The 23058-nt window shown below is 39.7% G+C and overlaps 1 protein-coding gene across 6 annotated transcripts in view; it reads right to left on the bottom strand.

Moving 5' to 3' along the window:
* Positions 1–23058, bottom strand: part of ATP2C1 (ATPase secretory pathway Ca2+ transporting 1) — a 62698-nt gene that overhangs the window by 31431 nt on the left and 8209 nt on the right. The window contains exons 1-2 of one of the 6 annotated variants that reach the window (XM_054273319.1): positions 13724–13809; positions 13052–13202 (exon numbers count right to left, since the gene is read on the bottom strand). The exons of 1 other annotated variant lie outside the window; for it this stretch is intronic. In XM_054273319.1, coding sequence (XP_054129294.1) covers positions 13052–13057 — 6 coding nt within the window. In that variant the 5' untranslated portion in view covers positions 13058–13202; positions 13724–13809. Of the gene's footprint in view, positions 1–12973; positions 13221–13293; positions 13315–13723; positions 13810–23058 lie in introns of those variants that run through there. 4 more of the 6 variants (XM_054273320.1, XM_054273322.1, XM_054273321.1 and 1 more) reach the window with 4 other exon arrangements.

Genomic DNA, 23058 nt, shown 5'->3' with positions numbered 1-23058 from the left:
AGAAAAGGTATGGCAATCTTCATTTTCTGTATTGCATGCTGTTGGCCATGTACTCTACTATTGTAGCTCATTTTCTTTGTAGCTACCAAACACCAGTTTTGGGCAGAAAACTCTTAAGCCTAAGTGCTGCTCCAAAACAAGCCCACAAACACATGACTTTGACCAAAGTGATTCCACATTCTCAATAAAAATGCTGAGCAACCATGCCAGTAAGGGCAGGCAGAAATGAACTGACAGCCATTACAAATTTTAGAGCTGAGAAAAATCTTTTTCCTTTTAACAACTGACATCACTGCTAAACACAAACAACAACTCCAAAAAAGGACACATAACAGGTCATTTCTCAAATATTATCAATTAGGGCTTCAGGAAGTCTAATAATGTTTTTAAACATTATTTTAAAAATTTAAATATTCTTAAACAGAAATGTTAAGGCTCTCTCAGAGACCAGGTTTATTTTCCAAATAAATCTTCATTACCACGGAACTACAGTGCAACAACAAAGCTTATTTTGACAACCTTTTTGTGACAGACTCAAAAAAGCCAGTCATATTGAATGTATTTCACTCACATTATCTCCCCCTGTTACAAAGAACGGTGTTCTGTATGTGGTGGAAAAATCTACAGAGAAAATCTGATATAGAATCAGAAAGAGAAAGGCTCAAAAAGTCTTTTTATAACCAGCTTCTTTCACCAAAGCAGAATTACACATAGTACAATAATTCTGCATGGATCCTCATCTAATTTCTAAAAACCCTCTACAATCTTTATAGATTAAACTACATTTGTAGTTCTGAAAAGAACAGCTTCAAATGTCTAACCCTGACACAAATTAAATTTCAATTGCTTAGCCAATGAGAAACCAATCACTATTCCCCTTACAAAATATAAAGTGTGTTGCACCAACAGATTTAGGTCTGAAAAACAGCTGTCCTTGCTATCTGCTGGACCACAGTAACTGTATTCAAACAAATGATTTTGCTGTTAGTATGCACCTTTACTTCCACAAAACTAGAAAAATTATTTATTCTATACAGTTGGCAAGTGCTCTCTGCAGCCCTTTGCACTGCTGCCCACCAGAGATCTGGGCCTCCACAACACCCTTTAAGGTACCCAACAAGAGCTATTCCCAGAACCACAGTGCTCTGGGTTGGTGACAACCCACATAGAGCAGAATTTCTTTCCATCCTATGCTGCAATTAATTCTCCATCATTCATCGGTTGATACCTTAAAATAGTTCAGTATTTCATTGCAGGCCAAGTTTTTTATGGATAAAGAAAATATGGACTAAGAAATGATGCTGGCCAATGTCAGGTATTGGATACAGGCAGCATATACGTCACCACTGAGGCTTCCGTGTCTACAGCTTTCCATTCCCCACTTGCAGCTGATTCCACCAAGGAACAAAGCAGCAGGATGCTAACTAACAAAAATACACCATTGCCTCAGGAAGGGCTTTTCTTGGGCCACTTCCAAGGCACACAGCATCATTTCTAGGCCAAGAAATACGCATCAATCATACGACCATGGAACTGTGACCAAAGGATGTTTATCAAAATAAATACAAATTTGCCTGGAAGGCTAAAACTACCAGAAATTCAGAGTTCCCTTCTGTTTTCTCTGAAGAAAAATCTAGTCAACTAGTCAACAGCAATGTGCTACTGTTTCTTCTTTCTCATAGGCTACAAGAGCCTACCTAACTTCCTTCTACCATGAGCAATATCAAGTACCAACAGCTTACCTCCACCGTTGCTTTTCTAGCTTAGCAGGATGAGTCCATTATCCATCAGTAGGGCTCACTGACATCAGTATATTTTCACAATTATTTTTAAGGGCAATTTTAGCTCTTCTTGCCCAGAAAATGAAAGGACCCATATTCACCAAGAGCAGACTAAAAATCTAGAACACCCTCACAGCAAAATCTATTTTTAGACAAACTGGTGACCAGAACACTTTGGCTAATTAGCTAATATAAAGCCCTCCAAATGTTATATAAAGCTCCTCAACTGACCTACAAATATGAAACACAAAGGTAGTAGAGAAACAAATCTATAGAGAACCGCAAAAATGAAAAAAAATCCCAGATGTTCACAAAAAAATGAAATTTAAGTTGAGGTACTGAAAGGAATTCTAATTCTTTGAGATTCCTTCTGAATCTTCAGGTCCATCTGAACAGCTCACTTAAATCTGTCTGAATCTGTCCCATCAATCCCTGTAAAAGTGAACCCCTTTCAAGCCATACAAGTACTGCAAAGACCTTTCAACTCATTTGTAATGATCTGCCTGCAAGATTATTACTGTGTGAGCAGTCAGTGACCCACATTCAGGTACGTGATTATCACAGATAACGTGTGATCGTTACTGAGTCATGCTGCGTCCAATCAATAGCACAATTAATGAATGTCCACCTAATCAATGTGTAACTAATCAATGTGCATTTCATTTTAAGTATGTGTACAGTGTCCTGTCTTTCCCACTTGAAGTATTACAGGCACTTTGCTCAGGAACTGCAGTTTTATTAATGAGGTAAGGATATTAGAGCACTTTGTCCATGGGACACTTCAAAGCTCTAATTCCAGATTTAACTACCATCAGGGATGGATGTTATAATAAATTCAAAAAATGAAATGACAGTCAATATTTTTTTGTTGCATAGGCTTAGAATGTAAGACTTGGCCTGCTTAAGTCTTAGATATGCAGAGTGCAGGAGCACCCCAACTTTTTTTCAGGGCAAGTGCCACATTCCAAGAGGACTGTTACTCCCCGGGGTACTTGGAAGACATTATACTGACAAGAAAATATTTATGAAGGGTGAAAAAGTCTAAGAAGTTTGTCTATGCCTTGGAGAGACTGTACTGTGAATCCTCAAAAAGAGACCAAAAAAAGACACCCATATAGTTTCCCTTACACTGTAGTGTAAAACCCCACAACAGTACTAATGAACAATGAGCCAACAAGATCTACATGTGCCATGCCCTGACCAGAGATCCTTCCAAAGCTGTATCATTTCAGGATCCCCAGCATCAGAAAGGGCAGATGATTTTATACCTTGCTATTGCATTTTCTCAGATATTAGTAGAGATCTGCTTTTCATGCCTTTCTTTACCGGGATCCCAAAAGAATAAGGCCTTCCTCATCCACGGTAAGAATTCGTTTTCTTTTTTTATCTACCTCCCCATGCTGAAAAAAACCAGTAGTGTTCAACATGATAAAAGGTCTTTCACTGAACACCAGACTGAAACATACAAGCTTCCCATTTCCTGAACTTTCTATATGATCAAGCTATGTGTGATATACACTGAAAGGTTTAGAAAGCTCAGATCCTACAAAGCATGTTCTTCTCCAAGTCTGTACCATCCAGAGGGTGGATAATAGGTGCACAGGGGCAACACAGACACCCATGCGTGCAGTAAGATACTTAAATACCAAGTGTTCTTCTGCACTGTCCGGAATCCTGAAAACACACAGAGCTAGAGATAACTAGATGTCAATGGCACAAAGATCTGACTCTCCCTGTGGATGCACACAGACTTTGTACACACAGTTCCCACTAGGCAAAGACTCTTGGCTGCCAAATGCATCTTTAAGGAAAAGACTACCCAGAATGGAAGCAATCCTTTTTTTTCTGTCAGTTCCATCAGATATGAAGAATCACTGCAAAATCCTCTCCTCCTGATTAGGACATTGTGGCTAGAGGTGTTGGAGATGCACATTTTTAACTGTCTTCTTTAAAGCAGAACTATCTTATCTCTTTTAAGCTACCAAGCTCTCTATTTCAATAGATCACTGCTCAGCATCACAACAGTGATTCCAGAGTCACTAGCAAACAATGCCCTTAAAAATACCCATCTCACTAGATGTTCATGCCATCTTTCCCTCCCCCTCTTGTTTAGAAGGCAAAGTGCTTCTGGAACCTCAATACAAGTCCCAGCCACAGAACCACAGCCAAGTGATGACAAGACACAAAAAGCCAAGTACACACACACACAAAAAGGCATTAGGCACACTTAATAGTTACAGTAAATCCTAGACCAACTGTACAGCCAGAAGCAAGCCCCTGAAGCAATAGCAGGATTCCAAAAACAGAGATAAGGCAGACAGGAGCAAACAAAGGGCCCTCAGACCATTCTGAAACCAGCAATACTTAACATGGTTGTGACAATGACTCGATTTTATCTGTGAGACTCCACCAGATTTTAACAGGAATTAAATCTCCAGAGACATTAACCAGTATTGCTAGCAGAAAAAGCAGGCAGAAGCAGCTGAGTTTGGCACACAGAGACTTAATAAAATAAATAAAAGCCAGTGCAATCAAGTTCACAAACTATAAATGCAGTCAAGCTACATATCTACCTTAAGTAAATTCTGATTTTTACTGTCTTATTCTTGGCTTTTGAATTAATTTATCTATATTTTAATTATGTGCATAGAATTGGAAGATATCTTGAGAAAGGCTTTATCTTTACAGACTGTTTGTACCTTGTGTGTGATTAAATCATGAAGACCAACTGTGATTGGCCAGCAACTTCTCAAACGAGCCTCAAACTCTACTCAAGTACAGTGAGTGACCACAGAGCCCTGTAACAGAAGGCTTGTAGGAGATGAGCGAGGCTGAGGCGCCCACGAAGCTCAGGAAATAACACAGGGTGTGACAAACCACTGCTGTTGCAAAGAGGGTGACTTGGCCTCTACACAGTGGGACAGGAGGGTGGCCTTTGCTTTGCATAAACACCTCAGTCAGCTGAGTGGATCAACGGGTGGTGTGAATGTTTCTCCCCAATTTCATCAAAAGAATGCTAATGTCTGAGTTTGCATCCCCCCCATGCTGGTCAGGCTCACATTGCTTAGTGACCACATGCACTGAACCACCAAATTTCAGGAGCACCAGATGGGGTCTCAACCCACATGATCCTTTCTGGTGATGAGGGATGCCCAGCATGACAATGGTGCACATATTACAGAGACAGGAAATGGGAATCACATTGGTACTGCAATTGAACTGTGTATTGAAATGCCTACATTTTGCTAATTACAAACTATACTTATAAAATGTACTGTAAACATCATATGCATGTGTGCTTCTGCTACATCAAAAAACCCACAACATCGAGTATCTTCAAACATACACATTTGATATCACAGAATCAATTAGGCTGGAAAAGACCTCTGAGATCAGGGCCCAATGGCCAAATAGCACCAGGGTGACTAGACCATGGCGCTGAGTGCCACATCCAGTCTTTCCTTAAACACCTCCAGGGACAGTGACTCCACCACCTCTCTGGAGAGTCCATTCCAGTGTCTAATCACTCTTTCTGTGAAGAAATTCCTCCTAATGTCCAACCTAAATCTCCTCTAGGCATAACTTGAGGATATGTCCTCTTGTCCTGTCATGAGAAGCTGGAGAGGAGAGACAAACCCACACCTGGCTACCTCCTCCTTTTGGGCAGTTCTAGAGGGCAATATGGTCTCCCCTCCTCCTCCTTTTCTCCAGACTAAACCACAGCTCCCTCCCTATGCTTCTCACAGGAGTTGTGCTTCAGACCTTCACCAGCTTTGTTGCCCAAACATTCAATGTTGCACCCTCCTTATGTGGGTTATCTAAAAGAACCTGGTCAGAGAGCATTAAACCCTGACACATGCCTCTGTGGGAAATCAAGCTTTCAGAACAAGAAGGGCCAACACTTATTTGACACAAACACCCACTCATGACCAATTTGCAAAAAGAATGTTTTGCTTGTCACTGCAAAGAGCTGCCCCTTCCCACCCCACGAAAGACTGAAGTCTGCAAACTAATGAGCCTCTTGTTTTCTACCAGGTACTGTTTGCTCAGAAAAAGAAATACTTTTTGAAGGCTTTGAAGTTACCGTCTACTATCTTTTACTGAATGTACTCCTCTGGAAAAGTGTGATGATTTTTCACTTCTGGGGAAACAACTGCAGCAGTCCTGTATTCTAACAGTCAAAAAAAAAATTGCTCCTATTCAACAGTACTTTAGTTAAAACATTTACCAGGAGCCCCCACATCAAAGGAAGTTCACACAGAAAAGTTCTGACTCTAAAAAAGCCAGAAGGAAAGAAAAACACTAATTTGCATTAATGAGTTCTCCTTGTAGAGTAATTTTATCCTGGGAGGTCAGTTTTCAGACCCTTGCTATTGTGTGTCATTTCATAATACTTTATAGAAAAAGGGCAAGACACCACCCATTCACCAAAGAAATATAAACACCCAAATTATGAGAAATACCTGGTAAACTGCTCTGTAACCCTGAAAAAAACCCTGCCTCATATCCCAGTACCACTTCAGCAGTGCTCAGGACTTTCACTATGGCCAAGGAACAACCATAATGCAGAACCATACTCTTTGACACACAACTTTGGCATTTCTGATCAAATAAGAAACAGAAATCAAATACTGGCACTGACCATTTTAAATCTCAACATTTGTCCTACCTTAAAAGTCATAAAATATTTAAGTGACCTTTCCCCAACCCCATCTACTTCAGGCAGTGTAATAAAGACTAAGATGATCCATTTATCATGCAATTTATTAACTCTACAATAGCCTCAAGAACTATTTTGAAGTCCTAAAGATACTCTCCAAGAACACTCTCTGAGAAACATGTCTCCATGCCTGGAATACATTTTACTCTTTCAGCATGTTTCCCCATGTCTTCTTTAATTTAACAAAGTAGCACATCTAGTTCAACTGAGGCTACCAGCAAAGAGTAAAGATGGGCAGTTTGCTGTAATCATAGCATACACTGTGTGGTTATTTTGCAAACCTTGTGAGTGACAACTGTCCTCTCTCTAGCTAGAGAAAACATTTCACAAAAATAATCATACCTTAACCTGACTGCAGCGCTGTTGGCTGTCAGAGTGATGGCAAAAAAAAAATCCACCTAAACCTCCAACACCACTTTATCTTCCTTTAGCTTATTTAATGTACAATACAGGGAAACTTAAGAATGCCAAACTCATTTTCTATTTTCATGTCTACAAAAGATTTACCATTTAGAGCATTTATGCATGCTCTGGAGGATGTACTACAATGGGTTTAAAGCCTCATTGCTGAGAGACTGGAGATGGCATCAGCTTTACCACAAAGGCACTGAAAAACACACCTGACCTATCTATAGTTGGTTGGCCAAAATATTCAGTTTTCAATCTTCCTGTTCAAAAAAACTCCTTGAACACTGGAAAAGCCTGCTTGGACATTCCTTACATTTGTCATTACCTACAAATCAGAAGAACAAAAAGATAAACAATCCTAAGCACACACTAAAATTAGCAAATCAATGCCAGTGCCACGATGAAAGCAAAACTTATCAGTTCAGAAACTCAGCAACCAAGGAAGAGAGCCCTGCTGGCCATACCTCATTTGACTCTAAATAGCTCCTGCTTCAGGTTAAATCCTGATTCACTGGAAGCCCTTAACAAGTTAAAGGCCAAAAAACTTTGGGTCTAAGTACCAGTCATTTATCTTGCCAGAGAGTCACTGACTTTCCAGAAGAGAACATTTCAGCTTAGAAATAAGATCATGTGGCTGCTCTCCAAAAGCCTGCTTGTATCTCATAACACTCTGAAGTGCTGAGCTTCTCTGAATCAAGGATGGCACTTGAATGGCAAACACTAAAATGAAGAGCTTTATCACCCTGTGATGTGCTGCTAATGTATCCATGACATGCAGAATTTAGTTGCCATGTACTGGTATTGAGCAAAAACAGCAATAGAAATATTCTCTCAGTATTTGTTTAAAATAATGAAGCTTCAAGACCCCACAGTTGATTATATCTTTGACAGCTATGCACTCTCTTCATAATGCAATAAAATAAATTTCTAAGTAAAAAAATACTGAACTTACTGTTTACCACAGTTCTCAGGACCAAACTACTGTCAGTGTCAATTTAAATGCAAATATAACTCAATGCGTAATTACTCCACTTATGGTAATAAATTTTCTTATGATTAGTATCAAGAAAGCAGCAACAGTGTATTCACAATGCTTCTTCCTTTTTTTGTGAATTATGTATGCAGAAAATTTTTGATTTAAAAATATTTTAGAAGCCTCTGTAAAAGATTCTGTAGGTGGCATCTGTTAACCCATTATCCATTTTATCCTTTCTAATTGTTTGGAGCAGAATGTTTACAAAACAAATAACTAGAAACAGATGCTTGTCCCTAATTTATACCTTGATTACTGCATTTTATTTTCCCTCTCGTCTCTGCATTGTAACTTTATCATTCCTTCTGGCTTCTACAAACCACACTGCAAATGTCAGTTTTATCACCCAATGTCAATTAGGAATCATCTGAACTCTTTCCCTACATCAAAAGCAGATCTCACAATTAAAAATCTATTTATTAACTTATGCCACTCTTGCAAAATTCCACCATGGTCTGTGGGTGAATTGATACTGAAAGGAAGCCATGATTATGTCAGGAACTGAGTCAAGCTAACGGGTCTCACTCCTGTCCCTCACCTTTTTCCACATTACCTGAACACTTCATGAACACATCCAATTTTCCAGCTCAAGAAAGCTGCCCAACAAGGGCAAGGGGAAGGAAGGGCTGGGCTGACCTTCTGCCAAGCCTGCAAGCCAGAGAAACTCAACAACCATGAGAGACAACAACACAACACTAGTGCAGGAACACAGCTCAGAAGCAGGATCTTTTTCCGGCTAATCAGTCCTACAGAAAAGATGCTCAAAATCACCGCATGTTTGTCACTCTTCACCAAAAACAATGCAAGAAAAAAATTTTTGTTTCTCTTTTGTTGAATTTTGTTTGCATTTTCCTTACAGCAATGCTCCTCCTGCCCCACCATGAGATTTATATATACCATAGACTCTCCAAGTAAAGAAGTTACAAGGGGAGCAAAATAACTAAACATACATTCTGCAACATCTGAACTCAAAGTGACACCATGCTAAATCACCTCTAGGTTATTATACATTAACATTTCCAAGTTAGCTGCATGGGGAAAAAAAGGGGAAAGAAAAGGCTAAAACTATCAAATGCTCCATCAACCAAATAGATTAAAAGATTACTCTGACTGTTCATTTAAAAATTTAAATTTTTCATTTAAAAAGGAAATACATGTTTCTAATGCATATTAATTCTAAGCTATATTAGTTTAGCAGTTATTTATCGAAGTACTGTTTAAATATAGGAATAGAATTGGTCTTGAGTGAAAACTCACACTTTTTTTTTTTTAAAAGAGAAAAATTCTCCTCTCTCACCTTAACCTCCAAGCTCAAAAGATGTAACTTGTGCCAACATAAGTGTGAAGTATTAGTTTCTAGCTTTCTACAAGCTGTAAATAGTTAAAAACTGTAATCAATGGATATAAAATTACTTGTTTCACCTACTAATTTGTTTAGAAATCATCTACATCCCAAAAGGAACTTGAACTGCTGTGGTAACACCAAGTCCATTTCAGAACCTCCCAATATTTCCCATCACATTGGTATTGTAAATTTCAATGTATTGCAAATTTCAATCTGATTATTTTGGATATTACTTAATGAACAACTGATGATGCCACTCTGGAACCATTTAATTTGTTGTCAAGCCCCTGCTGCCGCAGGCATCCCTCCCCCCTCTGTTGTCTGTGGCATGTACGCAGCTCCACCCCTTCGTTAGGACTTACAGCTGCCTAATCCGTGATGAGCCAGTCCAGGGTGCTAAAACTCACTGCCCCCAAAACCCAAAATCTATTCACTGATCTTCAATCTGATAGCTTAGCAACTAAACCCATTTTTGTCATTTAAAAAAACCCAACAAAACTAAAAACCACCACCCATGAAACTCCCTAGGAAATTCAACCGCACTTCACAGCAACTTCAAGCACAAGACAAAAATTACTGATCTGTCAGGATTTTATGAAAAACTAAAACACCTTTTTCTAAGAAATAAAACAGTCTTCACTTACATCTCCCTATTCATCCAATCATCAAAATTATCCTAAAATTACTATGGACCATAGGTTGAGGTTAACCATCATCTTTGAAGATTAGCTAAAACTAACTAGGACTCAAAACAATGAGGATTAAGGAGGATTTCTGAATCGCCACACAATGTTTTATTACATGCAGCAAGTCTTGTCTGATTTTTTGTACCAACCTTCCATATGATTTTGGGAAAATCTTTTTTGCAGAAAAATGTTACTTTGACCTCTTCCATTCAGGTCTTAATGATATGGAAATGAATCCTACCTAAAGGCCTTGAAAACAAAATAAGACTCCTATTTAACAATTTGTATTTGTGGTCATGGTCTGACCTCAAAGAAACTCAAAGTCTATGAAACCTGTTCTTTATTTTTTATTTTTCTGCTAAAAGGCAGACTTCTACAAGGTAATCCTGATTCAAACTAACAGCCTAAATCACAATCTACAAGATGTTGATAAGAGAAAGAAAAAAATTTTAAAAAACATTACAAAAAATTACTTCAAATGGCCTAGAGGTATCAATGGAAAGATCCAAAATTTACAAAATTATGTCTTGTCTATGCAAGATTTCCTTAACTCCCTACAGTTTAAGAAAAAGCTCCTCTTACGGAAAGAAGCCACAAAATTCACTCTTTCCAAATGGAAATACAAACGTCATTCCTCTAAATCATAGGCTTATGATCATGCAGAAGTCTTCCTATCATGGGAAGTCCTCTCTTCCCCATTTACCATGAGAAACATGAAATTTTGTGGAAGTTCAAGCAATCCAACACAAGAAACAGGAACCACAGAGTCTTGGGACAAGACATCAATTATTCTGGACAGAAACACATAATACTGCTTATGAGTACAGAATTAACACTGAAAAACATCACTTTCCTTAACCATCTCATCACTTCCCCATCTTGAATATTCATTCAAATACAGGAGGGGAAAAAACCCTACAATCTGCCATCTCTTGTTCAATATCCAAACCTAAAAGACTTTCCAAACACATACTTGAGGGAAAAAAAAAGCTTAGAAATATTCTAAATGCAATCTTTGTTATACAAGATTACAAAGATTTTTCAGCTGCAGCCAGGAAAAAATACATTAAAGAACATCAAGAGTGCTGGGAAGTTCCAATATGAAAGCTGTTGGTGTCTAGCTGCCTCAAAATGTCACAGTGATAGAAAAAGAAGGGCTCAGAAATACCAAGAACACCAAAACAGACAGTACACAGTTGTAAATATCCATGCCCATCTGGAGACTCAATTAATTATGAGATGAAGGGATATGGGAGCAGAAATAGTGGAGAAGAAGTAATTCATGTGTTCAAAGAACCACTTCAGTCTTTTTATCATACATCATTTTCTCCTACCCACATAAGCCTACCCCATTTTGAAAACCCTCAATAAACCACAGCCTTTATTTCTGCCTTTGAAATATGCATCTGATCATATTTTAAAGTATCTCCTCCTAGCCAAAGCCTTTTATAATATTATTTCTATCATAGAAATAACACTAATTTTTATGTATAGTTCATTTATTCCATAAGAAATGTCATCTTTGTGCATTTGGAAGAACAGAACACAGAGCCACACTATCACACACAACTCGACTGTGCACTCCATCTATGACACACTATTTATTTGGCAACAGAACTGTAAGGCATTAAAAGTCTTTCTGCCATTTGGGTTTTGGCACACAGATACTTTTTTTCCCTTAAGTGTGATTCTATTCAGTGGTATTATCTCTGCTTGCCTTCCCCCCCTCCTGGGCGTTGCCCATTCAAAACCCTTTGCCTTGCAACAGTGACTGCAATGCAAACGCACTGACCCCACTTCTGTCAGCAATCCAGCCTCTGAAAACAAAGACCAATCTTCTGGAGGTGCTCTGTGCACTTCAAAATTCCTGCTACCTAACAAGGTCCATGCTCTTCTTAAAAATATCCAGCTGGAGGCCATGATCAGTAGAATTTAAAATATTATAACATGATTTTAAAGTTAGAAGAAAGTTCTGAAATGTCAGATGATAGCAACCTACATACATAGTTTTCAATATGAATTAGACTTCATAACTGACACAACTTTCCACGCATCCACGACAACCATAATTCAAAACAGAAAAATATCCAATAATAAAAAATAACTTAGGTCTACCCCTCAATCTCAAGTCAGTTCTTCCTTCAAGTCAAACAATCAAAAAAACCCTCCTCTTTTCAGAGAGAGGTGGGAGAAAAAGGGACATCTAACATGTCCTGTAACAACCTGTAGCAGAGCAAATCCAGAAGCCACCTAAATCCCCACCCATTTTCAGAGAATAGTGATGACATAAGGGAGGGGGGAGGATATCAATGGTTCTTCCCTTATAGCAATAAAAATAAATTTTAGAGATTTTCAACACACAGAGTCAAACAGAAACATACAAAATGAAAAAAAACCAAATCAATAAAGTTCATAGTCACTGTCACAATGCAAAGGGGCTTTCAAGGTTCCCAGAGTATAAATTGAAGGCCAACAGGAGAAAACTGAAATAACTCCCCAGGTTAAGTAATTTCCAAACTAGACAAGAAGGGGAAAGCATAATAGAGCAACTTTTTTCAGTACTCAAAACTTCAGTATCACTTTTTAATTAAATACTGTCCAAGAGAGCAAATTTGAGCAATTTTCAAGAACACATAAATGCAAAAAATATTTCAACAAAAAATGCAACTAATGCTCCTCAATCTCACCCTGAAATAAAAATTTAAGAGAATCGTATAATCTAAGAAAATACCAAGCAACTAATGCTAAAAAGCTTCTGCCTAAATGAAATATTTCTATTCCAAACACACGGAGCACTAAAATGCACAATAAATACTTTGTATATGAAGAGAGAATAAAATCTCTCTGACACTTCAACAAGCAGCAGCACAAATAATGAAAAACGACGATGCTACAAATCTTAAAACCTCGAAATGCAGATCAAAATCCCTACCACAAGATTAGCACACGAGAGCAACCCTGCGAACCCCTGGAACGGTAAAACATAACATACACACGCACCAGTAGGAGTTGTCACCAAATTGCATGCAAAAATCCTCTTAGCTCCAATGAAGTCAGTGACTCTGATGAGACCTTTACCTTCATTTTCCATCGAAATTGTACTTGAGTCGATAGTTACAAAAGTCTTTAGCAACAGCAGCGCTGGAGCGGGAGCGGAAAGGTGAAGAGAGAAATGCCCCAAGATCCCAGGCAATCACAGTGCTCCCTTTGCCCCCACCTGCAGCAACATCTGCAAGAGAAACCAACGCTAAAAGAGGAAAAAAATCATTAAAAAAAATAAAAAGCCGTATAGGCTGCCCAGCGCAGAGCAGCACACGCACACCCAGGGAGCCCGCAGAGCTGTCAGAGACCACCGAGGATGAGGATTAGGATTAGCCGCCCAGCAGCTCCAGCAACACGGAGGAGCAGCGCCGCCGCTTCCCCCTCGCCACCAGCGCCTCCAACAGCCTCGTCCCGCCCGGGGAGGGGCGTTCAGCTCCTAAAAATAAACCCTCACCCCAAGTAACCCCCCTTCCCCGCTCTGCCCGCACCCGCATCCTCGGCGCCAGGCGGGAGACAGGGGAGCGCCGAAGGGAAGCGCTGCCTGCCCGAAGCGCCCCCCGCCCGCAGCCCCCTCGGCCGCCCGGCCCCGCCCGCAGGGGCAGGCCGCGGGGCAGCGCGGGGGAGGCGGCTGGGGCAGCGCACGGAGGCGCAAGCGGCGGCTCCGGCTCGCTCGCCGCCCCGGCCCCGGGGCCCGGCCGCGCCTCTCACCTCGGAGTGCCGGGGCGGCGCGGCCGCATCCCCGCTCCGCTCACTTCCGCGGGCAGAGGCGGCGGACGGGGCGGGGCGCCGCGGCGGAAGGGCGGGCGGAGCCCACACACGCCCGCCGCCCGCGCCCCCGCCGGCAGCGCCCGCGCGGTACCGGCCCCCGGTACCCCCGCACGGTGCAGCGGTTTCACCCGCAGCGCCGGGCAGCCCCGCAGGCTGCGGGAGCCGAGCGGCACCGCGGTTGAAAATGAACGCGTGTGAACGCCCAGCCCCCGCAGGGAGCCATGGAGGCGCCCGCCCGGTGCCCACCTCGCCCCTGGCCGGGCAGCAGCCGCACGGTGCCGCGAGAAGGCGGATCCGGAGGCGGCGTTGAGCGGCCGGCGCGGGGAGCGCGGAGCCGCGGGCTGTGCTGAGGGGCCCGGCCCGTGCCCTCGGCCCCGCCGGGCCCCGCGCCAGCGCCGGCAGCCAAACCCGGCCCTCCTGGCGTGGGAAAACAACCCCGTCATTCCCGGCCGCCTCAGAGCGCTGCTCTGCCGCCCTCCCATGCAAACCGGGCTCACGCACATGGAGTAGAATCAGAATCATCAAGGCTGGAAAAGAAAGGCCTTTAACATTATCCCGTCCAACTGCGCACCCAGCACTGCCACTAAGATCCCTAAACCATAACACTCACTGCCAAATCCAGACCCCTCTTGAATACTTCCAGAGATGGTGGCTCCACAACCTGCCTTGGCAGCCTATTCGAACACCTGATCGCCCTAAAAGTGATTTTTTTTTTTTTTTTTTTTAATAATGGGAATCTCCCCAGAGTCATCTTAAGGCCTTAGGTAGCTCCTACAATACAATACAGCCAGGCTAGGCTGGCAGCCCTGCTTGGTTTTGCACCACCACATTATCATATGTTAGCAAAACATAGGATGTAAATGTTAGCAGGAAAAAAAATCAACACAATAAAAAATCTTAAAACACATCAGGTAACTATTTTAAGGGTAGGTTTTAGCTACCAATTATGGAGCTACCAACCCTAATAACTAGTTGAATTCTGGGGGGGAAAAATGCTTTATCAACTCAATTATGTTCATCTTGACACCAAAGGAGTATTATTTGAAACAATAGTTGCAATGCTCAACTCTTCGGCTGAGGAAGTTTTTAAGTAAAAGTAACTTCCACTGAGATGATTCATTTTAATTTAAGGTATGATGTACACTACCAGTAAGAACAAAATACCTTTCAGATTTCAAGGTCAAAATCTAACGAAGACATGCTAATTGTAGGCTTTACACCCCGTTTCTAAAGGAGCAGTGACAACATGGTCTGAAAAAAGCACTTGCATTGACATCTCATGATTAACGATCTGTCACCTTGGCTTTGTTTTTCTTTAGCAGCAGAAGAAACCAAACTCAGTCTTTGTCAGTTCATAAGCAGCATTTAACAGAACTGAATTTTAGCATTTCAAATGAATCTCACTACCCATAATAGCATGCCCCTTGAAGCTAAAGAGCATCCTTGCTTCTTTTGAAGATAACTTTGAGTGCTATGTAATATAGATTTGTCAATATATTTTGAGAAGTAAAGAAGAGTTAGAAGTGTTGCCCTAAAGTAAAGGCTCCAGATATTTGCATTCAGGAAATTAAGATGACAACAGGCAGGTTAATACTTTGAGATTACATAATTTCTGACCTGCCCCGTGTAGTTGCCACGTTATTTGAGTATCTCCATGGTTACTCCATGAAGTATCCCACTACAAGGAGCAGTGACTCCTCCGAGACAGCACTTCTGTTAATTTGCGTGAAAGAAAACTAAGAACCCTTCCAAGACACTCATGACATGCTTGCAGTTATAATGCCACAATTTCAACACAAAACTGATGCAGCCAACAAAAAAAAAACCAAAAAAACAAAACAAAAAAAAAAAAAAAAAAACAAAAAAAAACCAAAAAACCCCAACATTTAGTCACTTTGTTAAAACAGGTAGGTCTTGCTTTCAATATCATATGCAATCATTAAATATTAAAACTTAGGTAAATATTTCATGGAGAAAAACCAAAACCTGTCAGTCTAATACTGTCTACATCCGCAACATGTTTGGACTTCTTTACATTGTGAAAAATCTGGGGGAGAAGAGCAGGAATTCCTGAACATTACTTAGATTGTTCACAATTGAGACCTAAATATCTGTGACAAAGTCTGCATACTAAGAAACATTCTGTGTTCACATATCTCACAAGAAAAGAAGTCAAAAGCAAGTCCTACTCTATAGAAACAACTGAAAAATTTAATCTTTGAGGCTTAATCTCTTTCACATTATGTACATCTATCAATATTACAGCCTGTGATGCTGCCAGGCAGCTGGGAAGTGCCACTTCAGCATTATACAAGGACTGTATCCATCCTTGAAAATCATATTACAGTTTCTGCTATATTCCACATATGCGAACAGTGGCTGTTTAATAAAAAATGCTCAAAGTATTTTATTTACAACTGCTGGTAAATGTTGTTTCTTCAAAAATCCCATCCTTAATGTGAGTTTGATTCACAAGAGTATTAGGACAGCCTTAATATCTTCAGGAAGCCTCATTAAAGTGTGTGGCAAAGGCATTATTTGGCAAACCAAAGCACATTATTTAAATATGATTGTAGAGATAAGTCTGAAATTAAAAAAAGGCTTGGCTTACAGTAACCTGTCACAGCCAGTTGTACTCACAAACTACAGTAATTGTTTTATTTCTTTTAATCTTAAAAAAAAAATCTTGCAATTAAGTGCTCCTCTGAATTTCCAGTAAACAAACATGTCTAGCCCAAACAGAATAATTCCAGTGAAAATACGTATACAAACCAGAAAAATGTACACAAACAATCCTTTAACTCCTTAAAGAGTTAGAATCTCTTTTTTTAAAAACTACTTGAAAGGATATGCTGTACTGATAGGTTTGGGATGGAAAAGACTGAATACTTGTGGTTGTTAGCATTTTCTCTTTCTAGCTCACAGTCATGAAAATACTTCATAAATGCAAGCAAACCTTGTGGAAATAGGTTTGCATTCAGGAGAGCAGAGTTTCATGAGCATTCAGTGGCAACTTAGGCAGCCCCCTGCCAAAGGCATTCTCCTTCTCTTGCTGTGTTACCAGGTCTCAATGCCACACAGCACCACCTTAGTGTTCGGCATCAACAAAAATGGGTTCCTGCCACCCAACCACCACCACTAACCCATCCCCTCCCTGTCCTTTTCCCCTAGAAATTCTCATAATTTACCTCCTCTCCATGGCCAAGTCAGACTTTGCCTTCTGTAAGTGTCTGTCAGCAGCAGGCAGCCACTAGATTATTTCAGACCCACAACCCCAAACTGACCCACACCTGAATTCATGTGGGAACTGATTCATGTCTGGAATGACCCAACACATGAGTGAATACAGACTTGTCTAAATCAGAAGTGGTTGTTCTGGCACAACCAAAAGGGTAGAAGAGGTATGGGGTCCATGGTACTCCTGCCTTCAGTACTTTCTCTTCTTCCTTAGGCTTTCAGGGCTAAAAACTAATGATTTGATAAATTGAACTGGTTGTCTAGGTTTTGATGACTTGTTGGGTTTTATAACAGGCAGCTGTAAAAAAGCATACACAACTTCTGTATGAATCTAAAAGCAGCCCAAAACGCTGTTTTTAGCTGCTTTTCTATTTCTTCAGAAGAATCAAAGGTCTCTGGAAAGCTTGGAAAAACTAAAAAGTAGTAAATACATTATATTCCAGGAAGTACCATCAATCAGTTGGAAGCAAAAAAGGGAGAATTCACTCTAATGACATAAAACAGATAGGCCTTAACTTGCAGTTTGTTTATATGCAAGCTGAACTTCAAGATTGGTTTAGTCTTTGGGATCTTTATCAATTCCGCTTCATCTCAATGGCTCCCATGTGCTACAGCACTACCAAAAGCAGCAAAATGTGTTTTAAACATAACAAGGACACTTAAAACTGCATGGTTCACAGATTAGAGATTTGTTGCAGAGAATTTTGCTGAAGTTACTTTTCAGACCATGACAGCATTTGAAATACTGTTGCTCTGAAGTCAGCTTCCAAATTCTTTTAAAATATTGTTTTATAGTATCCTTCTCAAGATGCATTTGTTTAAAGTTTGTCAGAGTTGAGTAATGCTACTGAAATCTATTACAAATTTTGTTAATCTCATAGGAATTTATTTATACATTATAATAAGTGACATTTTTCTGAGTCATATCATAGATAATATTTTAATATGGACAAAGCTTTCTATAGGAGTTCAGTTTGGGTTAGAAAGGGCTAGTATATGATCCTTCTGTCAAAAAAGGCTTCTCCACTGCTTGCTTGCTTTGCTTTAGCTATAACTTAAACATCCCTCAATACACTAATCATAAATTAGCTTTCATGGAATAAGAAAACTGGTTTCTGGTAAGATGGACTTCCATTTGATTTAATCAGATTTTTTGTTGTCTTTCATCTGGAAGTCAAAATCTCACCAGTGGTTTTACAGTCCTCTCCAGAGTTCTTGTACGACTGGAGTCAGGACAGGGGAGCAATGATACTGGAGCTTCTCATTTACATGTTTTAAATGGCACATCATTTGTAAAGCCTGTTGCAGATTTCATCTCCACATCCTTTCCATCCATGCTTTTCAGCTGATAGCAGATAGAAGCAATCACCTCATCTCCAAATGTTATGTGTGTGTGTGTGTGTGTATAAAATCAGTTCAAGCTTAAAAGAAGAAAAATTATACAGTTTTCCCAGAGGAAATAAGTGCTCATTTAATTTTATAATTCTGAGCATGTTAGGATGTAAGAAACATAACTACAATTTCAAATTACCTTAGCTCAGCCCTGTCTTGACACTGTGCAATTATGCTAATTAAGGAACTTTGGTTTATGGGAGTCTTAAATTATATTTCACTGATTTTTAAAGCACTTGAATTTAACCGTGTCATCCCATCCTTAAGCAGCATCCCTACCAATATTCTACATTCAGAGAAGGGGTACAGCATCACAGCATTTTAATTTGACATAAAATCAGGCTTCTGTGATTGCCCTTCTGCTGGTGCCAAGTTCTGCACTGGCCCTGACATTTTCCTCTCTTGATAACCCAGCTCAGGAGGACTGATCTAGCCAAGAAGAAAGCCTGCCTCAAGAAAGGCTCTACTGCTGAACTCCCAGAACTAGTGGAGGAAGGCAGTGTAAAACAGTGACAGGATTAAAACCTTTAATCAGTTTGAGCTGATGTGAATGAATACTCAGAGCATTCAAGAAAATGCTTAATCTAAAGCATTCTAGACTAAACCTAAAAAGGTTTAATCTATCCTTCAGGCAAAGAAAGTTAATTCATTTTCAGACCATAGCACTCAACTTATCTCAAACCTGCATTTCATCTTCCATAGTTTTCTTCCTTAATACCTTCCATCTCACACACATATTTAATATTCACCTGCTATTTTCTTCCTTCAGCTGAACTACTTTGAAATAGTTAAAAATATTAATTGCACATTTTCCAGAGAGGTTTCCCTTCCCTTTATTAATTACTCACAGAGATCTTCAGCTGTTTTCTTTCTGTTTTCCCCTCAGTGACTGTTTTCAAAGCTAACTACTCCAGTAGAAGTTTCACTGCTAATGTGGAAGCTCTCACAAGTGCCTCTATCCTATCTACTGGAGGCTTCACATTTCCAGAGACATTTTGTGAAGTAAAGATCTAGTTTCACATTGCCTCTAAAAGACAGCCAAGAAACATGTGCTCTATAATTGGAATATGCTGTGAAGCAAGTTACTATTGGAAGTCTTGGCTGAGGCAGGCAAAATGCCTTGTTAGGATGTGTACTACAGGACAAAGACTCCATTCCTCTGCATTGCCAGCTGCAGCTACCATCATGTTGTGGCCTGAATAGAGCAGAAGGTGGAAAACTCTTCCCTATGTCCTTCTAAAGGATTACTGCAACTTATTACATGGCAAAGAAGGCACCACAGTTACTTATAAATTATTTCAGTTACATTATAGCAAGCTGTCTGTGGTGGAGAATAAAGACATTTCAACAATGAAACTATAAACAGCTAAAAAAACCACAGCAACAGCAAAGTTTGAATTTCATTTGAATTGACTCAAGGTTAATGTGCCAAGAATTTCAGGAATGCTGCATATATTACAGACAAGTAAGCTTGCCAAGACTCTCTTGGAAATTCTTCTTCAAGACTATGGGTGAGAGCAAAACAGGGCAAAGGTAATACTCAGTGAGGAGCTGGCAGTTAATAAACAGATGTTTACATAGTTATCAGATTTTGGCTCCTGGCAAGAATATGATGATTTGTTTGATAACACACTTAAGCATAATATGTTGGGCTCTGAAATTTTATTCAGACTCAGAGCCAAAAAATGTTATCAAGTGAAAGCATGTGGCAGCTTTTCAGGTTGGGAAGAACTAGTTACAAAGTTTTGTTTTACCAGAGAGCCCGTATACCTTTTTATTTTTAGTATTACTAAAACTTTCATGTAAATGGAGTCAAAAACACAGAGGATTTTTTCCTCCCTTATGTCTTAAAAAGAGTGATCTGAAGTCACATTTTTAAAGCTGGTAAAAATTACTGATAAAAGCAGTTTATGTAGTGTGCTTCTATTGCAACAACATGCTCTATTGTAGAAACCCCTAACTTCAAGATAGACGCAACTGGTGAACTGAAAGACTAAATCCATATTCAGATGCTTTCTTAGTCAAAGTTAACAATAAGACTGCAGGGGGAGGAATAAAAACTGCACACACAGGTTATGTAAAATTTAGAAACTTAGTAAAGTACACTTAGAAAAAATACCCAAATTTAACAAGGTTGTTAACAAGTTGTATCCAAATACACAAGCTTGTGCTAGGACAAAGTGGAGGTGGGAGCAAGTGCTCAAGAGTGTCTCCATACCACTGCTAATGAATATCAATCTTCAGCACAAGGGAATTAAAACACAAACACACATTTCACAGAAGGCTCCTGTCTGCCTTGGAAAGAGGTGCTAAAATATTACCCAGCAGCATCACCACGTTTAGTAGCCTGACTCTAAATAATAGATCACATGTTCAGTTCATGCATCTCCAAAGGCTGGATACAGCCCCAGCTGAAAGTGACAGGAGTGGATGTGGGAGGTACAAACCCCACAGCTATATCATATAAATTGGGAGTTTATTCCAGCAGCCTGTTGCAATGGGAAGGTTGAAAGGGCCCTGAGGTGCCCCTCTGTCTCCCAGTAATTCAGCAGCCAACGTCAGCTGCATTCTGTGCATCTGCAGCAAGCCGAGAAGCACCAGAGGAGGATTTAATTTAAAAAGAGTTGAAACTCGTATTGTAGGCCCTCCTCCCCACCATCTGGCTAGTGGGGACATTCAGTACAATTCAGCATGACAACTGCCTATTCAGAAGGAAGGAAAAAAAACCATTTCTCATTCAGAAAAAAAAATGGGCAGCTCCCATTACATCTTTGAGGGCCTCCAGCCTAATCTGGATCTGTTGAGAAGTTCTGAGGATACAACTCAATAATTAGAGTACAGAAACTGGTAGTGATAAATCAGCAAAAATCTTGTTTCTTCTTTGAAGTTCAGGCTAAAAGTAAATTTTTACCCTGAATTTCCTATATACTATTTAAAACTTGACCAGAATATTTTGTTATCTAATGAGAGGGCATGGTTTTTATCCTGCTTCTTTCATATGTCATGTAATAAATTTAAGGTCAGAAGATTATCTTAGGTTGCATTACGATACTGTTATGAGAACATATCTACCACACATCACATCAATATATTGTACATTTTATATTTATATGATTTCCATTATATCTATAATTTACTTAATCCTAAATCTGCTTGTCATTAATTTATCTGTTATTATGTTCTACCAAATAATAAATCTATCCAGCCATATATCTATGATTTATTTAATATGCAGAAATAAAATGATACCAAGATGTAAATATTTCTGATTCATCAGTCATTCACCTGTGGAAAATCATCCATGGAGAGAAAAAACAAAACAAAAGAATCATTGGGAGCCTCTGACATTGTAGTAGCAACATGGATTAATCAGATATTACTTTCGTGTGTATGCATTGAGAACCAAAATCATTATTTTGCTTCTCTTGGAGTTGCAAAACAGGACTCCTGGAGTATTTTCCTCATTAGATACAGATTTCAGTAAGCCAGGTGCTTTTAAGAATTCATCTTTCATGTCTCCCACAATTTTCATTCCAAATTGTTTTCCCTTTTTGAAAACTTGATCTTTGGTTGTTTACAGCCTCACATCTTCAACATTTATGTACAGTGATGCTGCTTTTCTCTTCCAGGGACAGATTATAAAGGATGTAGAATAAACTCACCTTGGTGTTGCAGTTTTTCCTGTTTATAAAGTCTTTTTTATCCAAAATCATAGCCTCACTGCAGTATCTAAAGACAGAGAGCTAAGTTTGAATAAATTAAGCTTTGCATCAATTCAGCTGTTACATCGTACAAAGTGTAATCAAGATACTTCTTCTAGGGTCAAAGCACAAAGAATGCAGAAATGTAGCAGAGAAGCTGAAAATTGGTGAGGAAAAATAAAGTCCATTTCCAGACTTGCCAAAACCTCTAAAACAGCATTTCCTTTTGCAGTTTGTAAATAAGGGAATACCACCACTTCCTCCACCAAGCCCTAGGCCACCTAAAGAAGTACATCCAGGCTGAAGAAAAAAAACAAGTGACTTCATTCTTTGCAACTCTGCACACAATGGCTTCTGATCCCAATGAGAACCTCTTAGCAAATATTTTCTGATGAGTTTCAGATTTATTTATTAAGCTTCACAAGCACTTCTCTTTAAACACTTTAAACACAACTATTTATGTATATATATATATTTTTTTTTAAATGATTTTGAAGTAGCCTAGTCATTGGTGACAGTAATTCCAAGCAACCCTTTAAAATAGCTGTGGCATGACATCCTGTCCTTCCATGTGAAATTAGCCCTGCCCAAACACAGAGCCTTTTGCAGCACTGTAACTGAAGGAGCAGCTACATGAAATTTGGTCAGGTTTAAAAGTTTCCAGCAGCAATGCCAGCACTTCTGAGTCCTATACATAGGATGGTTGCAAATATTATTTTATTTTAGCCCTCGGTGAAAATGCCTTGTGTTACTATGAAAAACAACCACTATTATTGAGATTGCTTTTTACTAATTCAGGTTCCCTGCTTTGTCTTCAGGGCTGGGCATAGGCTGTTGCTGCCTATAACAAACTTCCTGTGGATGCAAAGCAAATGCCATAAAGAGGCTTTGACATGGCATGAATGCCAGGGGAAGGTCACAACCCAAAGCCTGATGCCTATAACA

This window comes from Melozone crissalis, unplaced genomic scaffold (assembly GCF_028551555.1).
Source record: "Melozone crissalis strain CALT ecotype California unplaced genomic scaffold, PUWL_Pcris_2 ptg000016l_1, whole genome shotgun sequence".
Taxonomy (NCBI): Eukaryota; Metazoa; Chordata; class Aves; order Passeriformes; family Passerellidae; genus Melozone; species Melozone crissalis.
The sequence above is the reverse complement of the archived record's forward strand: the minus strand, read 5'-3'. Positions and strand labels throughout refer to the sequence as shown.